This window comes from Stigmatopora nigra, chromosome 11 (genome assembly GCF_051989575.1).
Source record: "Stigmatopora nigra isolate UIUO_SnigA chromosome 11, RoL_Snig_1.1, whole genome shotgun sequence".
NCBI lineage: Eukaryota > Metazoa > Chordata > Actinopteri > Syngnathiformes > Syngnathidae > Stigmatopora > Stigmatopora nigra.
Genome location: NC_135518.1, coordinates 6,037,423 through 6,055,859, shown reverse-complemented (window position 1 = coordinate 6,055,859; position 18,437 = coordinate 6,037,423). Strand labels below are relative to the sequence as shown.

Sequence of the window (18,437 nt, the reverse complement as noted above, 5' to 3'; positions counted from 1 at the left end):
TTTGCTCTTCTTTTTATACTTAGATGTGCTGACGTTAAAAGCATCACCATCAAGACGTTAGACATAATTACTAAGTCTGTAGCCACTGCTGGATTGAGAGAAAAGTGACGGTGCACGATTATCCTTGAGGGCCTCTGCAGGATTGTACGGGGGTGCTGGTGTATAAGTGTTGTTGTAGGGAGGAGGGTTTGTAGGCTGACTCATCTGCCTTTGGGGACGTCTCAGCGACCGTTCACCACTGCTGCTCCAGATCAGTACAACACCCCCAGACAGACTGAGGCAGGATGACGCATAACCGAGATACACCGCCAGGCCAATTTCGTACTTCATGCCACTTGGAAGGAAGGGGTCATAGAAATCAATGATGATGTCATTGGTGGTCCAGGACACTGTTGTCAAGCAGAGTAATCCGGCACAGAGGAAACATACCCCTCCGCTCATCACGAGTGGAGACTTAATTAATGAGCCTTGGGCAAAGTAGGTACACTTCATCCCCATCACAGAAACCACGATTGCCAGGGTGGAGGACACACAGGAGAGTACCATAAGTGCTCGTGCAGCCTAGTGATGATACAGACATTTCGCAAAACGTTATTCTTGCTAACTTTCACTCAAGCCGTAAGAAAATGTGTACCTGCATATCCTGTGGCAGCGCCAGTAATGATCTGTACACTTCACATTGATAAATACCCGTGCTGTGCCATACACACTCCATCCACAGACCTTTCATGTAGGCCGTTGCTGTGATGATATTCGAGCCGATATAGGCTGTACTGCGCCAGTGTGGGAGTACCGTGGCAACTATAGTTCCCACAAATCCAAGCAGGCTCAATAATAACCCGACGAGTTGAACAGAAGTACTTGCCATGTTTGATTCACCTGGGAAAACTTCTGAGCTGTAAAAAAACAGAGCAATACATGATCATATAATCTAAGAACTAAATAAATATAGTATATGGAAATATATAATTGCATATGTAAATAAAAGTGCAGAATTACTACCTAATATATATATAATAGTATCTAATTCTAACGCAGTATTAACATTTAACTTTCACAGTAAAAATGGAGTAAAGTCTCACACTGCCAATTGCAGCCAGTGAGTTAACTATTATCTACCTTTAACAACAGGTGCATTCTTGAGTCTCTCAAGGTGCAGTTGTAGTTTATTCTTCCAGCGAAGGGCACTCTCCCCAGAAGCAGCCAATTCCAGTGAGCTTACATTTTGTCACGGGCTCCTAGCCATTTCTTAAGTGTGACATGAAGGAGCTAAAACTATTCTGGCTTCAGTCTCCACTGAGTGGCAGGTGTCTACATCTGTAACTAATGAGAACAGTTTTCAGTTTCTCTCTACTTCTCGCTTACAATCTCACCGCCCCTCAGGAGAGAAATTAAACATTGACAGAAACCACCCAAGCTTGGAGTACTGTACAGATATGAAACACTGACATTGAAAATGTTCGCACAAAGCCGGCTGTGTTTAAGCATTCTGACCTCTTCAATATAGAGACTAGTTGGATATTTCTTTTATGTGCACAAGTTCACTTAAGATTTAGTCTGAGAGAACAACAGCTCAACTCTTAAGTTAAGCATTGATATCTATCTTTTTTCCTGTTGTGTGTTGTGAACAAAAGGTCAAAAGTAATTGGATCTTAACAATGGCAAAATTTGGCACGTGTTCTTTTTGCTAATACTTTTGTTACACAAATAGCAAATTCTGCATTTTTTATTATGTAAAATGAGCATAAACGTACTAAACTATTAATAATGCAATAGATTTGGCTATTTATTGGAACATTTTAAGAACCATCTGTTTTCTGGATCTGATTATGAATCCTCATTATGGCACTCATTTAACTCATTGGCTTCCAATGACAGTGACTGAACAGCTTTCATCGTCATTGCACTGAAAGATGAGTGCTAAGATAGTTCTCCAAGTTGCAATGAATTGGACAGCTATTGTAGTTACTGGCAGGCAATGAGTTAAAGGCTATTATAAAAAAAACTAGTGTTTTGGGGTCCATAAAGACAGTGTCTTTCTTTTTTGATTGAAAACTGTAAAAATATGATTAATTCTAGTGGTAATTTATTCATCACATGGAAGTTAGTATGTTTACTTCTCAGACTTTGGACAGTTTTTAAAAAACAGTTGACTAAAAACATTTTAAAATGTGTTTCCTCGTTTAATTGTCTAAAGTGAGGCTGGAACAAATAAGATTTTAGCATAGATCCAAGCGACTTTAACTACATTTATTTAGAAATATGATCTGATCAGATGTCGTCAAACCAATTCTTGGAAGAAAATGGTGTCTTACCGTTTAGGTTTCGCTGTTTTTTGTATATCCTGTTGAGTTGAATCATTAAATAAAAGTCAGGAAAAACTGTGAATGAATAACTGCAGTAAAAACACACCTGAACACCTGCCTCATGGTAAAATTAGTTTCAGAGATCAACTTGTTGTCACCGAGGGGAAACTTGTGCATTTGGATCAGAAACAATCGATTCTCTGGCTATAGACAAGAAGAAAATACATGCATAGGGTTAGAAATTATGTTAGTTTGACAATGTCTTCTTTTAACAGATAAGAACCACCGTTTTCGTACTCAGTGAATATGAACATACATCCGTACTTAACATGTTATATTTAAATACAATTGATTTTTCTTTTACATGAGTATGATATCAATGCAGTACATACTTGAGGGCAGCCCGGTTCAGTCACTGAGAGAAGAATCTGCACTTTCGTCTCTCATTAAGAGCATAGCTGCCCTTCATCTTTCTTCTGCAATCAAAGAACACAACCTGCTGGTGAAAAGAACATTTTTCTGAGAATTCAGATCACTGCAAATGCTTAATCCTAAAATAACGCTCTTCTGCGAAGCGTGTCTTTGGTGAGGATGACAATATTTAAATGTAGAACACCTAATAGTCTTAGTTGGAAAGAATAATCCCGTGATTAACAGCAAAGCATGGCTCTTGTGCAATGTACTGGAGGATAACAATGTATTTGGGTGTCCCAAACCACATACTGTATATTGTCTAGCTGTGCAATGAACTCAAGGGCTCCAAAGCAATAGACAAAATCTCGATGACCTTCAATGACCTGTATTTAGACTGCTGATAATAGATAAAATAACGTGGACGGCACATAACACACTAGAAATTCATTAAAACTAGTTAGAAAATTGGCACATTCTATGATAGTTCATGTACCTTTTGAATCCATTGCCATCTTTCTCCTTTCTCTGTCTGAGACACAGATGCTTCACCTCCTGAGTCCATTAAAGCCACTTTCTTCAAAACCATGCTTACTGCAGTAGGCATCCAATGCGGGATCAGTAGGCAGGATAATCTGAGATACTCACTGTTAATTGGCTACAATTCTACTAGCATTTAAAAATGTCAGTGAACTGCTATTTTACCTACATTTGGAATATTTATGTTTTTATTTATATTTTTTCCTCACCATTACAGATAAAGAATAAAGTCAAACCTAAATTATTGTACCTATTCGCCATATTAAAGGAAATTAATTTTGCATGGATGCACATGATTACGGTGTTTTCTATCCTTTCAAGATGCCTTTTTTTCCCACAGAGATTTGCAACCGGCCGAAACAGCCCCACATCAGGACCACACCATCATAACACCAAAAATGTAATACAAAAAATAAATTTCAAGGAAATACAAAATATTACCGTGCAATTTGAAACTATTTATACATATCTCTTTTTTTACTTTTACTTTTCAACAATGTGAATCAAGCACTTAGGCAAATCTCGACTTTTACTATAAGCGCACTGTTCACATTTTTATGAATCAACACCAAGTTTTTTGACATTTTCCAGGAAACACAAAACGAAATAACAAGAACCACCTAAAGCCCACATCATATGCTCATATATGTCAGAATAAACAAAAAAATAAATATATTAACTATTTAATAAATTAAAAAATACAAAAAAATGGTGATATATTTGCTTCAAAAAGGGACTTGGCACTTATTTTAAGAACGTAATGAAATATTAGTGTTTTAAATGAAATATCAATTAATATAAAGTACTTTGGTACTTGGAGCTAAAATAAAAAAATAAAATAAATTAAAAAACAACAACTGTGAAAACGTGAATACAGCGATATACATCTAGTAGCCCAGCAGAGGCAAAGTTGGCTTTTCATTAGCTCTTTTCTGTATGAATAGATACGACAACTAATTACCACGAACTCATTATTTCAGAGGTGTCATTTTAACAAAACTACTTGATAACCACTGTACTTTGAAAATGTACTAGAGAGAGTACATTACATCGCCTATTAAAAGCAATACAGTATTAAAAAATACGTGCCACTGCCAAGGCTGTACAACACGCTGAACTTATTGGTAAGTTTTTTCCCCCATTGCAAACAATAAAGCTTGGTCGTGTTATAATTAAGTAATAAATACTTGGGGTAAAAGAAAAGTGTCATTAACAAGTGAAAATAAAGCAGGGTTTATTGTTTTAAGTACATTTTATATGGTAGCTACTGTAACCATTTCGTAAACTAGCTAGTCAATCAAATGTGCGAGCATTTATTTATAAGCATTCTTCAAATGGATAAAGACGTCACCGAATGATGCTATCTATACATTTGACAGTAAAAATGGTGAAAAGAAGACCAAGAACATACACTGGTCGTCGTCGTCGAGGAATTGTCGTGAATTGCAACCAGACGATGGACGAGAAGAGTTTTTTCCAAAAACTTCCACTGGAGGTTTTTCATATGATTCTGGACTACCTGTCAGGTAAGGTACCGCTGTGTTTTTGTTTAAGATCACGATGATGATTCAATGGTACATGCATTTATTTCTATGTCTAAACAGCACGTTTAACAATAAATTAAAGTCAATTGATAAATTCAGATTCAACCATACACAAGACAAATTAATCTGCAATACTTAGGATGTAGCTTTAAAAGACAAAAACAAGCTTCAACAATATAGTAGTGAACAATCACATATAACCAAAATATAAAATGAAAGTATTTTTTTTAATCCAAAGAATTGCAATTTTGAATTATTTGTATTTGCTTTTCATTTAGGTACTACAAATGGCTACCATATAGGGTGTGCCCAGGCTATATCTCAATCACAGTCAGCAGGCTTTAATGGGCACGCAACCCTGATGAGTTGCACAAAATAACAAATTGTTGTGTTATATCACCTGTACTTTTTATGTCTTTTTGATAGTGCTGGAAGTCAGTGAGCTCTGTTTAGCATCCACAGAGATGACCAGATATGTGGTGGACTATGTCAGCACCAATGCCTGGAAGAACAAAATGATGCACTATAGCTTCCATTACATCAATTGTCCTGAACAGGAATGTTTGGGTGGACATTTCAGAGCCCTGGGTAAGCAGCTGTGTATCTTCGTATACTGTACAATGCTGACAATAATATTGCACTTCCGGGTGAAATTTGAGGCCCAATTGAAATTTCATCCAAAAGCCCAGCATCCCCAACTTTTTATTAGTGCTACTAAATTTGTATTGATTAATGTTGTCTCAGGTGTGTTGTTAAAGCGTTGTACAATGCTGCTACCAACAAAGGAAAGACTGAAATGTGTCATGTACAAGTTTTCACAGGTAAGAAAAACTAAATAAGGCATGCAGTATGGTGAGATATTTTGGCAATCCTTTATACATTGTTTAAATTCTTTTCAATTTGTAATGATTTTGTAGGTTCCATGCTTCATACGGGATAATTGCTCAAAGCCAAATTGCATTGGTTTCTTCAGATATGGAATTTTTTTGCAGGTGACTTATTCAAAGAATAAATTGCCGATGGCTACAAGAAACAACAAACATATTTCATAATTCCTTTTCTACTCATTTCTTTTACAGACCTTAATTGCTGGGTGGGATGATCTGGAGTGCAAAAGAGTGTTCGACTTCTTGTGTGAAGTTAGCAATTTGGTGCCTAAAATTAAGGCAGTCACAACCAATGGAAAACTCGGTATGATTTTCAAAAAACAAAGCTTTCTCCAAAATTCTGGGGCCCAGACACGGAACTTTCCGCCTACAAAATCCATGCATTACATGCAATCACGCATTGGTTTTCTCACTGTGTCTACAGGGATGAAATCGTATGAAGAGTTAGAGCTCCGCTACTTCTGCCGTAAAGTTTTGCTGGACTTGTCACCAAACCCATCAGAATGTCGATTTTGGCTTCTGCAGCTCCTTAAGCCCTGGCCATTGGTCAGCCAGGCACACCTACTCTTAATCCTATATGGACCACAAGTGACTGGAGGTACGGTAATTATCATTCAGCCTGTCATGTTGTAGAAAAGAATTGGTGGGCTGGGGTTCTTCCTGCAGGCTCCATCAGTTGGCAGGATCTTGTGGAACAGGTGCTACCTCCAAATGCGCTGTGTGACCTGGCCAAGTCCATCCTTTTGCTGTTCAACAACCCCAAAAATAAAGAATGGTCCATACAATCAACCCTGGCAGTCTTTGAAGAGATCATTGGTAACCTTTTCCATTTTCTTTGCACTGACCTTTCGATATGGGATGAGGTAAATACTGGCTTGGCATCTAGTCTTGTGAGATGTACTCTCACTCACTTACTTGAAGATCATGTAAACCAACTGAACAAAATGAGCTGATTTGCTTTTTCTTGTGTTTTTGCAGTCATTCCTCAGCCATGGCATGCGCATAATGTTGCTCGTCTCTTGGTGCTTTGTGGCAATAAACTGTGCTATAATGTCTTGGTGAATAAGGTCCAATCTGGACAACTCACAGCTGTTGCCACAATCATTGTCTTCATTATCCTGGTACGTATTTAATTCTACATCATTAATCTCCAAATTGCTTTTATTCATTCACAGCACAGGTGTTGAAACTGGTCTCCAAGGGTTGCAGTGGGTACAGGTTTTCATCTCAACCAAAGACGAGGTTACATTTTTTCTGGTGTCTTAAAAATGTAATCAGATGATTGTTGTCCGGTGGCATTGCTGCTTTAAAAAAAACCTGCATTTCTTAACCTCTCTTTGCTGGATCAGTTGGAACAAAACCCTGCACCCACTGGAGTCCTTTGTGGAATACTTTGGACAGCCTTAATCTACATTACAGATTAGGGGTGTCCAAGTCCTGTCCTCGAGAGTCCCGATTCAGTGTGTTTTCCATATCTCCCTCCTTTACCAAACCTGAATCAAATGATCAACTCATCAGCAGGCTGACCAGAAGCTTCATACTGATCCAGATTATTTTATTCAGGTGTGTTGGTGGAGGGAGACTTGGAAAACAGACTGACATAGATTGGCTATGTTTTCACATGATAGACAGTCCATTAAACCACCTTTTACTAATCATACGACAGATAAAATCAGGACATCCAGGGCTGTGTTGTGAGCTACTTACAAAAATGACAAACAACAACACTCCTATTGTCAATGAAGGTGCACATTGATTGTAATGGTAAGCCATTAAAAAAAATAATTCTGTACAGGTACTTGAAAAGGACAACAATGAAATGAATTGGGCAGTGGATTTGGTAAAGCAGCTTCACAAGAGCTTCCGTTTAGCTGGGCAAAAGTACACTTTCATCCGCCACCTGGAGTACAAGTGCTCAGACATTACGGCTGAGTTTCTTTCTACTTATGTAAACGGTAAGATGAGTCAACCTGCCTCTTCTTCAAATGATACCCCATCAGAAATCTATTCATGCTATTTACTATGTGACTGCAGGAAACGGTGATGCAAATGGGGAAATTCTCTTGGCTGCCTGTCAACTTCTAACTGCCACTGCAAGATTTCATACACATATCCTTGGAGGATTGCTTAAATAGGGAAAAAAAGAAGAGATGGTTGCCTTTCTTGGCTTGAGGGTTACATTACAAAATATTTAATATTTATCTAAAGTTGAATATTTATTAACATTTATTTATTTGCATTGACCTTCTGTTATTGAGGTTGTATGTTGTCTGTTCTTGTGGTTAGTGTTGCAGTTTGTTCATATTGGACTACTATTGCTTTTATGGTCAGTGTTCAGCACCCTCATAGGTGCAGAAAATTTGGAATTCAAAGTTGTCTTATTAAATCACTTGCAAGAAAAATAGTTTGATTCTTTTTTATTTTCCACTCTTTAAATAAAAACATATTATAGAAAAAAAGTATGCAAAAATGCATGAAAACTGTATTTTAATCCTCAGTGTTAAAAAGTATTTTTAAAATTTCCTACATATAATAACACTGTCCTCTGCCTGCTGCCCATGGCTGACTGGTATAAGCTCAAGCACCCCACACGACCCATGTGTGGTTAAATGGTACAGAAAGAAGATGAATGAATGGTAATATTGTAACATTAGCAATCGACATGAGGTTTTACTGAAATTAGCACAAAAGGTAATATCATATTGTCATAAGGATAAGACTATATATCGTGTAGGTGAAACTTTTCTGATCATATTTCGAGATTGTTGGTTTCCTATATAGATATGAACAAATCATGACAGCTAAGAATCCAGGAATGAAGTGTGAACATCCATTTGTCCTTCTGGGTGGGTAAATCACTCATTCAGGTGATCATTGTTTTGATCTGACCTAGTTAAAGGGAAAATACAAAAATACATTTATAGGTAGCTAATTGTCCTTATTCCAGGTTAAAAAAAATAGACAGGGATTTCTAGCAAGGTTAGATAGAAAAAAACATTTTAAGTTGGCTACTCTTATTGGAGTTAAAATAGAGACAATATACCCAGATTAAATACATGGAAAAATAACATGAAAAGGAATATAGAATTCACAACACATCACAATGCATATCAACAGATTTATACATACTTACTGTGTAATTTGTTCTAGGAATATGAAAAAAAAGTCCAAATAAAGATGGTAGTCAGAATACTTGCATTAAAATTCTGATTATTAGCACATCTCCAATGTTTAAAACTTCACAAAAAATATACAAATTTAAATGCCATCCTTACCTTGGAGCCAATCCATCCCCTCCTGTAAACCTTCTCCTTCGATTGCATTGCTAGCACTATGAGACAAAAATAGAAGGTTGAAGATTTAATCATCTTCTAGCATGCATTCACTCTCCCAACTTCAACATTTAAACCTGCCTAGTTCTTCACCCATCTGCCTTCCATCTGTCTAATTAGTAAACAAGGTGGCGAGCAGGTAAAGAAGAGTCACTCAGGTCAAGTCTATGCTGCTTTTTCTGCCAATTATACTTAACTACATTGCTTAGTTCAGCCATTTCATTTCAAGGGTTATTTCTTTTGAATTTTTTTTTACGAGATAAGCAGTATGTATTTTAAAAGTTTAATATTACCAGATGTGCCAAGGTTTGTCTTTGATTTTCTCCAAACACAACGTCTGAGAAACCTTGACAGATGACATGGCATCTCGTAGATCCATCTTGTTTGCAAAGAACAACACGGGCAGCTTTTTACAGCAAATATCTGCATGGCCACACATTAAAGACAAATGATTCTTGACCAAGGACATACAAGACAAAATTATAACATTGAGATAGATATAAATAGGCCAAGTCCAAAAGTCATTCAGAATGAATCAAATCCCACAGGTGGAAGCCCATTGCCAGTAAAAGCTTTAAAGAAACTAATACTTTCAGATTTTTCACATTTAGCAGGCTTAAGAGCTTGGAAATGTCACAAACATCCACACACACAAACGGATACTACCAGTAAACCCTGAGACATTATTAATACTATAAAAACCTCCTACCACTTGCAGTTAAACAAAAGAACTCACCTCCGTGGTTGAGAAGAGTATCGAGCTCCTCTTTTGCGACAACCATCCTCAGTTTGTCACTGCTGTCTATCACAAAAATGATGGCATGACTTTCTCTGATGAGTAAATGAGGACAAAGTTGAGCCATTGTAATTATAACGAAATGAGTAATGTCGTTCGTATATACTTGTAATAGTGCTCCCACAGGTTTCTGTATCTACTTTGGCCAGACATGTCGAATACTGTGAAAGAAAGACTGTTCATGCAGGAAGAGAGAGGGAGGAGGACAACCACATCAGAATCACATAAAAACATACTAACTGCTTAAAAAACATTCAAAATGTACCTTGAATTCTTGAACTTTTCAATGTTGAAGCCAATTGTTGGGACTATTTCTTGTCCGGGTATCTGGATGGACCAGGCAATCACCAAAGTATTGACATTTACTATATATGAACATAGATTAGGCATTCCAAGTAAGATAGACTTTACCTGACTAACATGTTTCCACTCATCTGAGAATGGGCCGAAACAATTTGAATGCTGAAAACAAGCAATTGATGAAAGTTGCACGACAGTTGATTGCAATTTTTCGACTCAAGGAGTTTGAGATCAGTTGTGACTACTTACATTCGTTGGTTTCATCTGGTTGATAATGGTACTTTTACCGCTGTTGTCCAGTCCCAAACATAACACATTGACTTCCTTCTTTCTCACGCCGAGCCAGCCTGACAGTTTATCCAGCAACCCCATTAAACCCAACTGATACGAAACCTTTTCAATATAATGTGCTATGGCATCAACCCATTAACTGTCCGATTACAAAAAATACACTATGCAGCTTATAAAATAATCAACACCTCAGATAAACAGGAGTGTTCCTTGTATTTGAAGAGCATGTTGTAACATGCTGGGATGCTGCATGTGCATCCCAGCTTGCAACGACTAATCCTATTAGAATGAATTAAGATCTGCAAACCACCCGGCGACCTTATCTTGGTTGTGTGCACCTTTCTTTCTGATGAATTTGATTCATTAGGGTAATGCTGTTTTGCTTGACAACACCCACAACAACAGCTGCTGTATTTTGCACTCACTCGCAGCCAGTCTCTTGTTCCTATGACAGTCACCATTTTATTTTATCCGAAAAGACTGACTGTTGGTGTGAAACCAAGTTGGCAACCAGGATCAAAATATTGACGAACACAAGATGCTTTCTTCTTCGAGTTGCCAGATAAGTGCTTCGCCATGGAGAATCATACGTGTTGTTTTCATCGCAATGTTGCATATCAATCAGAAAAGACATTTATGTTAGTAATGATCATGTGAACATAAAGCATGTGTAATCTACAACTTATGTATGTTATATCCAAAAAATCAAGTGAGTATATTGTCTTCAACCTGCGTCAGGGTTTATTTGGTGCTGAATTCTTTGCAAGGTACGGTATTTACTCGTATATAAGCCACCCTGCGTTTAAGCCGCACCCTTAAATTTGCCTTAAAATCATTGAATTTTACAATTTGTCACATATAAGCCGCCACCTGATTCACCATTTTCTCCTCCATATTCATGGTTTTAATAGGAGTACAAATGTGTTACTTTGAAGGGAACATCTTAAGAAAAACCATTGCACATAGTATTTCCAAGATACTGTATGAATCAAAAGTACATTATTAGGGTAAAAATAAGAAGGAATTAATTCATCCAGTAAAGTTGTTTTCTAACTGCAAAACAGAAAATAACCAACAAATAGTAAATGTTACTTTGGTGACATCTACCGGTAAAAGAGAGTATAGCATGTTTTAGGCACATACAAGCCATACTCTTGATTACAAATATGGCTTATATGCGAGAAAATATGGTAAGTTAATACACAAGAGAGAAAAATTAAAGTAAAAAATGAGGTGCAATACAAGCTTGTAGTTTGCAATGCCTCTACTTTGTTGCTGATATAGCATATTCTACTATTTTTTTTCATGAGTTGTTTAAATACCCTGCTTTGTTTTCATTCTCCTTCAAAACAAACTAGAAAAAGGCACAAAGAGTCAACCTGTAGAGCTTTTCAGATTTATTTGCAAATAAATAACCGCAGTAACTGCCTCTTACAGTGTGCAAGATCTACAACATCTCTTTGGAAATTATAAAAAAATAAAATACAAGAATTAGAATCAATAGTATACTTGTACTTTGTACAAAAGAACGTTCTAACATTGCTCAGCAGTAGAACATGCTTAACAAACAGCATCTGATATTCTCCATTGACTGTAAATGGGTTGGTGCCAGTGAGAGTGCATGTCATGTACATAAAGTTATTGTGTGTGTTCTTGCAACTTTCTCTTACCTGATGGATGGAGGCAATCTCTGAAAGAATGGAACAGTTCACTGTGGCCAATTTAATGTCACGCAAATGGTTATGTCAACAACTTAATTGACGAGTAGGTCCTTTAATTTTACTAAAATATATTTGCTTAAATGTGCACAGGCTGTAAGGCATACACGTGTGAGCATGTTTCTGTTGCAAGTAGAAGATAAATTAAGATGCTGCTGTTTATGTTCACCCTCTCTCTGCTAACTTAGCCATGAGTTTGAAAAGCTGCCAATCTTACTGACTTCCGAGATTCCACCAACAAGTCTTATATTCATTTTTATTATATATCAATATATAATATACCACTGCATGTTTACCATTGTTTTCCCAGAATAAAGATTAATAACTTTAATGGCAAACATCTATTGGACGACATGACAACTACTGCAGATTCCAACATTTTCATTTCAGACTACTCTTATGTACACTTGATTCCTATATTGCCACATATTCCACAACCTTTAAATGATCACTAAGTAAGCACACAGGCCTAGCAGACCGGCTGTAAAATACAGCCAGTGGCTTTGCACTCAACATGCACCGTTAGTTTAGACCGTACTGCCATTAATCACGTGTGTAACTAAACAATAATTTTTAATAATGATCTGAAATAATACACATTTATGAATAAAGTGAACATTCTTATGTTAAGACAACTGTGACGATTTTCAACTCTTAAAGTTGACATTCCAAATAGTTTTAACAATACGTATTCTTTTCATGTGAAGGCAACCAATCCAGTTTAGTTCCATGTTTCTATGTCTCGCATTGCACTATTATTCCTCTCTATGTGAGACACTGAGGTGACTTGATGATTATTGCTTGTCGGACACAAATAAATATGATTTTAAATAATATTCAGATTCCCAAGGGATTGAACAAATAGCTCTGCACATAAATAGATACGATTTTAATAATAATTACCATTAATTGTCTATATACTTTAACATTCAAGAATTCGCCTTGCCTTGCTTCTCCCTACTTTCAAGTATTTGTGTACCAGTCTCTCTGGAGGAAGAGAGAGAGAAAGAATAAAGCAATGCAATACTTTCATTATGGATGATCATATTACAAAATGAGAAATAGTGAGAATATTTTTTTTTCTTCTTCTGAGGTTAAAACATTTTTGCACATCAAGGGTTCGCTACATGAGCAAGAAAAGAAAAAAAATCCAAGGATTCAGTAGATTATGTCCATGAACCTACTTGTCTAAGATAATTAACCTCCACGCATAAAATACCGCAGCTGTAACAAGGCATTACATTCCCCTAAGTGAGTGCCTGGACCAGACTGTAAAGTATATTGGGCAGTCTAAAAATAGTCTGGCCAGACCAGGTGTACAGGGTAAGGGGTGTGTAGTAGAAAAAGAGTCCTTTACTACCATTCTGGGGGGCAGTCTGTCCAGTCCAATGAGTTCCTTTCAAGGCTCCAAAGTGTGTCTCTCACCTCTCACAGTCTTGACTAGATTTAACTGCCGTCATCCCAGGTTTGAAAGGGCAACCTCATACATGGTAGCCTTTATCCTGTTCGTGTAGAATCTGGAGATGGAGGGTCTGTATGCTGCTGACGATTCTTCGTTGGTGGCCGATCAGGTCCACCCCAATACGCCTCACATCTCTAAGTGGAGAGAGGAAACAAACACTGTTAAAAAAACAACAACAACTTCCTATCAGTCAGTCGTGCCTATGTAAGATTTTGAACAAACATAACTCAAATTCAAAAGATCAAATCCCACTTAATGTGTATATTTATATACATATATACATACATATATATGTAAAAACAAAGGTATTTTTTAGCAAATTTGTGAGTGTATCTTTTCTTTTTCCTAGTGTGCTTTATAGACCTTGGTGCGGGCAGGCGTGGGATCGATTCCCGCTGGGTGGTGGTATAATTGTGAGTACGAATGGTTGTCTGTCTCTCTGTGGGCCATGTGACTGACTGGCGACCAATCTACGGTGTAGTCTGCCTTTTGCCCGAACACAACTGGGATAGGCTCCGGCTGCCCTGCGACCCTTAAGAGATTGTGTGGTACCGATGATAAATGAATGCATGATAAATTAATGCCTTATCAAAATCACTTACCTTAAAATCTAGTTTACTTGATTGTTTTTAGTTTAAACTACATAACAGATGTCCAGTGGTATGAGTCCAAATTTGGAGTTGAAATTTGCATAACTTTCAGGCTAGAAAGCACTTGTGATGTTTTCATTATTTTAGCCTGGCTACTCACTCAATATTCATCCTCGTGACAGAGTCCAGCGTGTGGTAGCCTGCTGCCATGAAGTTGCATTTGTACTGACTCATTTTGATGGAGTCCAGCCAGTCGCCAATAGAGATGAACAGTGGGTAGTCCATTTCATCCCCGGGAGACTCTGGTAGACTGACATAATCAGAAACACTGTAAATTAGATACTGGCAACCTTTTATCAGCATCTCTTGGATTTGGAACATAATTAATTTCTCAGCATGACAGATTTCACCGCTGAGAAAATGGCTCTGAAAATGTTATTGCATGGACTGATTTTGAATATTATGTACTGCTTAGGAACAAGCCATTGTACCTGACAATACCTACCTCTGAATGTCCTCTACCAGTGGCAATAAGCTGCTGGGGTTGCGAATGAGTTTATCTAAGAAGGAGACGACATCTACAAATCTAGGACGATGGCTTCTTTCTGTCTGCCAGCAGTGCAGCATCAATTGGTGGAGGGCAACTGGGCATCCCATTGGGGCAGGAAGCCGGTATCCCTCTTCTATAGACAGAATCACCTAGAAAAGGACAGGGATTTTTATTATTGTGTACATGTACATATTTAAACATCCAATCAATTTTAAATGAGGAAGGAAGGTTGGCAGTGAATCATGGGCTCAATAGCAATTTTTTTCTTGTTTTTAATCAGAATATTTTGGTTTATTTACCTATTTTACAAAAAGTTTGAAAGGTGAAAACTGTAAATATTCTATTTTTAATCTATTTTGTTTATTAACAAATATAAAAAAGACAAACGCAGTTAAAAATAAATGTTTATTCATTTTAAATGTTGGAAAAAAAAGGATTTTTCGGGGGGAATTCTTGGATTTTATATACACATTCCATTTTAGCAAGATACCTAAATTCTGATGCACAAAACTTACTTTCACGTTACACTTTCAAATTTATGTCCATTTCATTTCAGTGAGAAATATGAAATCTGATGCATATGAATTAACTTTACGCCTCACACAAAATGTCGTGGCGGAGCAGATCTGGCCCCCGGACCGCAAGTTTGAGGCGTGATGTAGAATATAAGAACAAGATGAAATATTTTATACTATCAAAAGCTGTCATGCAGCATTACATATCCAGTGGAGATGAGCAAGTTGATGCTGCGAGACTGCAGGTTAGACTTTGAAGCAATTCCCCAACAACACAAATCCTCCTTAAACCCTATGACCAGTAAGGCAGTTTTGCACTTATGCTTGCACTGCAGGTGCATGTAAGCGCGCATGTGTGTGTGTGTGTGTGTGTGTGTGTGTGTGTGTGTGTGTGTGTGTGTGTGTGTGTGTGTGTGTGTGTGTGAGAGAGAGAGAGGTTGAAGGGATTATGCGTATGTGCTGCTTTAACATTCATCTGGGAGAGAGATGGATATGCTTCCATGCTCCTTCCAATCCCTGACCAAAATGTTCAGGCACACTGAACCCACAGCTTTAAACTTCCCCTCAACAGGATCAAAACCTGATAAACCTTTGACTTTCATGCTCTTTCTTCATCTGACAGTTCATGATATCTCATGTTCTATTACTGCCCCCAGATTCTATCATCACCCCAGTATTTAATGAGACAGAATGGATAGAAAATAACCAGATTTGGGAGAAAAAAAATGTCGAGTTTAAAATTGCTTTCTAATTTAGACAATAACACAGACACCTGAAAATATGTCAGTGTATTTTTAAACTTCTATATATTTAAGACACAAACGCAACTCACGTCCTGATTTGACATCTCCCAATATGGCCGCTCTCCATAGGACATCACTTCCCACATGACAATCCCATAACTCCAAGCATCGCTGGCAGAAGAGAATTTTCGGTATGAGATAGCTTCGGGAGAAGTCCATCGAATTGGGATCTTTCCACCCTGATTCCACAAAAAAATAATAAAAAAATGAATAAATCCCACGGTGTGAATAACTTTTAATATAAAAAAATATATACATAAGACAAAAGACCTCACCGTTGTAGTGTAAGCAGCCTCGGGATCATCCTCCAGGATCCGAGACAGACCAAAGTCTGACACTTTACAAACAAAGTTACTGTTGACTAAGATATTTCGAGCTGCCAGATCTCGATGAACGTAGCCCATGTCTGACAGATACATCATTCCTGAGGCGATGCCACGAAGCATACCCACTAGCTGAATGACAGTGAAGTGACCATCATGTTGCTAAGAGGGAGAGCAAGGCACACAGGGAAGGAAGTAGAGTACATAAAAAAACAGTGTATAGCCTTAAGACATTGAGATTGGGGGCAAAGTAGGAAAGATCCAAAGAAAACAAAAAAATAAATTAGTCTACTGAGTGAACAACAACAAAAAAAGACAACATCAACAACAACAAAGTGAAAAAACAATCGAAAACTAGACTTCAACTGTAATGTCACTCCTAAATTTTAAAATATTGTACACATTGCTAATTATATTCATGTGGCCACTTTCAATACGTACCCGCAGAAATGAGTCTAAAGATCCATTCTCCATAAATTCCACCACAATCATCACAGGCCTGCCTACAAATACACAAGCACACATTTCTCAAAATGCTTCAAAATCCACCAATTCACACAAAAACGGAGGGATTAGAACTTGTAATACATACTTAATCTGTTTGATGCATTAATTATCCAGTTATTTTACTCAACGATATTCCATCTATATCTTGCCACATAAACTGATTTCAGTTAATCGCTTCATGCATGAATTATATATATATATATATATATATAATATATTTTAACCCATTCGAGCACCCATTTAACAAATTGGCTGACATTGATGGTGCTAGATGTTTAAACCATTTAGATTTGGAGCAGTGAGTAACATTTGACCCTCTCAGTCAAAAGAAATTGGTGTCTACCATTATAAATCAATGGCAGTGAAATGTAGTCTTACCAGTTTAAATTAATTGAACGTTGGCATCAAGAGCATGCAATAAGTTAAATCCTATGAATAAAACATTAACGGCAGCCTGGCGGCTGAGTCGTTGGCACGTTGGCCTCACATTGCTGGGGTTGAGGTTGTGATTATTCATTGTGTATTCTCCTTTGGCTTACGTGGGCTTTTTCTGGGTATTCTCATTTTTGACCATATCCCAACTACTCAACTGTAGTCAACTGTTCATCAATTAAAATTTCATTAGATTAGTTTTAATTAACATTGTGATAATGTATAAATCTATTCTTCATTATGAAAACAATTATAATATATACATATTTTTAAAACCACTCATTTTTATATATGGATACGTTTTTTTACATGCGAAAAACATTCATGTTACCTATAAAGTGTCAAAAAATATTACCAAAAATATTCACTTGCTCTATAAAAGGCTAAAGGTCTTAAGTGTCAACTATTGAATAAATTGTCCACTGTAGTCCCCACTGTGTCTGAAAGTGTCTGCAACTGAATTTTAAAAAGGAACAAGACAACAAACACATTTTAGTTTGCCAAGTTTGGCTGAGCAGAACTAATTAGCAAAATCTGGACCATAAAACCTGTACAGTACAGTCCATCAGATAAAAAAACAAAAAAAAACCAAAAAAACACATGCACCTGTTTACCACACTCTAGCATGTCACCGCTTATTTGATTGCAGGTATGTCTGTCTGTCAGTCACAGCACAACACACACTCTAATTAGTCTCCAAAGATCAACAACAGATGGAGTGACTAAAAATGGTGGGAGGGATGAAATAGGAAGAAAGACAGAAAAACGACTCATACTGAAAGCACCAAGTGACACTGATCGTAACAAACTTTAGGTGTAAACTGAATGGAATTGACCCGAGAATTAATTGCTCATTGCATGCCTGCATGTGTGTTGGCTGGTTCATGATCAAACATTACATGCATGGATTATATTATAAACATGTACAATTTATTAAAATGCTAAAATTTTAAAATATTTTCATCACAACATCCTCCAAAAAGAGAGATACTTATCATATTTATTTCTGGATTGAAAAAAAACAACTAATTTTAAGGTCATGTAACATTGACATTTGATATGCAAGTGTGGCCCACAAAAAAACAAAATATCCATTTATGTCGATGACAGGTCTCAATTATAAAAACTGT

General features: G+C 37.0%; 4 protein-coding genes across 18 annotated transcripts in view; 1 reads left to right on the top strand and 3 right to left on the bottom strand.

Annotated features, from left to right (window-relative positions):
* Window positions 1-16: 16 nt before the first annotated feature.
* LOC144204295 (claudin-14-like) lies at window positions 17-3,314 on the bottom strand. 6 transcript variants are annotated; one of them, XM_077728200.1, is made up of 6 exons: window positions 3,214-3,314; window positions 2,413-2,802; window positions 2,316-2,344; window positions 1,120-1,323; window positions 635-896; window positions 17-561 (listed from the first exon to the last, which is right to left on the bottom strand). In XM_077728200.1, exons 5-6 carry the CDS (start codon window positions 866-868, stop codon window positions 58-60), a joined length of 738 nt encoding a protein of 245 aa, XP_077584326.1. In that variant the 5' UTR covers window positions 869-896; window positions 1,120-1,323; window positions 2,316-2,344; window positions 2,413-2,802; window positions 3,214-3,314; the 3' UTR covers window positions 17-57. The 6 variants fall into 6 exon arrangements, with proteins under 6 accessions (XP_077584326.1, XP_077584325.1, XP_077584323.1 ...); XM_077728199.1 differs by having other exon boundaries at window positions 2,425-2,802; XM_077728197.1 differs by having other exon boundaries at window positions 2,316-2,802.
* An 823-nt stretch (window positions 3,315-4,137) lies between these two features.
* On the top strand, window positions 4,138-8,084 carry LOC144204591 (F-box only protein 47-like). Of its 2 annotated transcripts, XM_077728650.1 has the most exons (11): window positions 4,138-4,381; window positions 4,637-4,783; window positions 5,228-5,389; window positions 5,546-5,622; window positions 5,719-5,793; window positions 5,881-5,992; window positions 6,113-6,286; window positions 6,355-6,504; window positions 6,667-6,809; window positions 7,484-7,643; window positions 7,723-8,084. In XM_077728650.1, exons 2-11 carry the CDS (start codon window positions 4,642-4,644, stop codon window positions 7,821-7,823), a joined length of 1,296 nt encoding a protein of 431 aa, XP_077584776.1. In that variant the 5' UTR covers window positions 4,138-4,381; window positions 4,637-4,641; the 3' UTR covers window positions 7,824-8,084. The 2 variants fall into 2 exon arrangements, with proteins under 2 accessions (XP_077584776.1, XP_077584775.1); XM_077728649.1 differs by lacking the exon at window positions 4,138-4,381 and having other exon boundaries at window positions 4,453-4,783.
* Window positions 7,429-10,672, bottom strand: LOC144204593 (ADP-ribosylation factor-like protein 6). Of its 2 annotated transcripts, XM_077728651.1 has the most exons (9): window positions 10,366-10,672; window positions 10,228-10,278; window positions 10,082-10,143; window positions 9,923-9,991; window positions 9,757-9,851; window positions 9,314-9,443; window positions 8,964-9,019; window positions 8,822-8,834; window positions 7,429-8,577 (listed from the first exon to the last, which is right to left on the bottom strand). In XM_077728651.1, the coding sequence occupies exons 1-9, from the start codon at window positions 10,486-10,488 to the stop codon at window positions 8,544-8,546; spliced, it is 633 nt and encodes a 210-aa protein (XP_077584777.1). In that variant the 5' UTR covers window positions 10,489-10,672; the 3' UTR covers window positions 7,429-8,543. The 2 variants fall into 2 exon arrangements, with proteins under 2 accessions (XP_077584777.1, XP_077584778.1); XM_077728652.1 differs by lacking the exon at window positions 8,822-8,834.
* Window positions 10,673-11,787: 1,115 nt separating this feature from the next.
* LOC144203892 (ephrin type-A receptor 6-like) overlaps window positions 11,788-18,437 on the bottom strand; it is a 125,756-nt gene continuing 119,106 nt past the window's right edge. For 3 of the 8 annotated variants that reach the window (XM_077727472.1, XM_077727475.1, XM_077727473.1), the window contains 6 exons: window positions 16,810-16,871; window positions 16,075-16,530; window positions 14,683-14,876; window positions 14,338-14,487; window positions 13,951-14,119; window positions 11,788-13,721 (listed from right to left, as the gene is read on the bottom strand). In XM_077727472.1, the coding sequence (XP_077583598.1) occupies window positions 13,623-13,721; window positions 13,951-14,119; window positions 14,338-14,487; window positions 14,683-14,876; window positions 16,075-16,530; window positions 16,810-16,871 (1,130 nt within the window). In that variant the 3' untranslated portion in view covers window positions 11,788-13,622. Of the gene's footprint in view, window positions 13,722-13,950; window positions 14,120-14,337; window positions 14,488-14,682; window positions 14,877-16,074; window positions 16,593-16,809; window positions 16,872-18,437 lie in introns of those variants that run through there. The other 5 variants (XM_077727474.1, XM_077727478.1, XM_077727477.1 and 2 more) reach the window with 4 other exon arrangements.

Bases quoted from the DNA above. Each gene is read 5' to 3' on its own strand.
- LOC144204295 (XM_077728197.1), bottom strand. From the start codon at position 868: ATGGCAAGTACTTCTGTTCAACTCGTCGGGTTATTATTGAGCCTGCTT. The intron at 562-634 runs GTACACATTTTC...TATCATCACTAG, and splicing joins CGCTGCCACAGGATATGCAG to GCTGCACGAGCACTTATGGT.
- LOC144204591 (XM_077728649.1), top strand. From the start codon at position 4,612: ATGATGCTATCTATACATTTGACAGTAAAAATGGTGAAAAGAAGACCA. The intron at 4,784-5,227 runs GTAAGGTACCGC...TCTTTTTGATAG, and splicing joins GATTCTGGACTACCTGTCAG to TGCTGGAAGTCAGTGAGCTC. The intron at 6,810-7,483 runs GTACGTATTTAA...AATTCTGTACAG, and splicing joins TCATTGTCTTCATTATCCTG to GTACTTGAAAAGGACAACAA.
- LOC144204593 (XM_077728651.1), bottom strand. From the start codon at position 10,488: ATGGGGTTGCTGGATAAACTGTCAGGCTGGCTCGGCGTGAGAAAGAAG. The intron at 9,992-10,081 runs GTACATTTTGAA...CTGCATGAACAG, and splicing joins GAAAAGTTCAAGAATTCAAG to TCTTTCTTTCACAGTATTCG. The intron at 9,020-9,313 runs GTAATATTAAAC...TTTGTCTCATAG, and splicing joins GACAAACCTTGGCACATCTG to TGCTAGCAATGCAATCGAAG.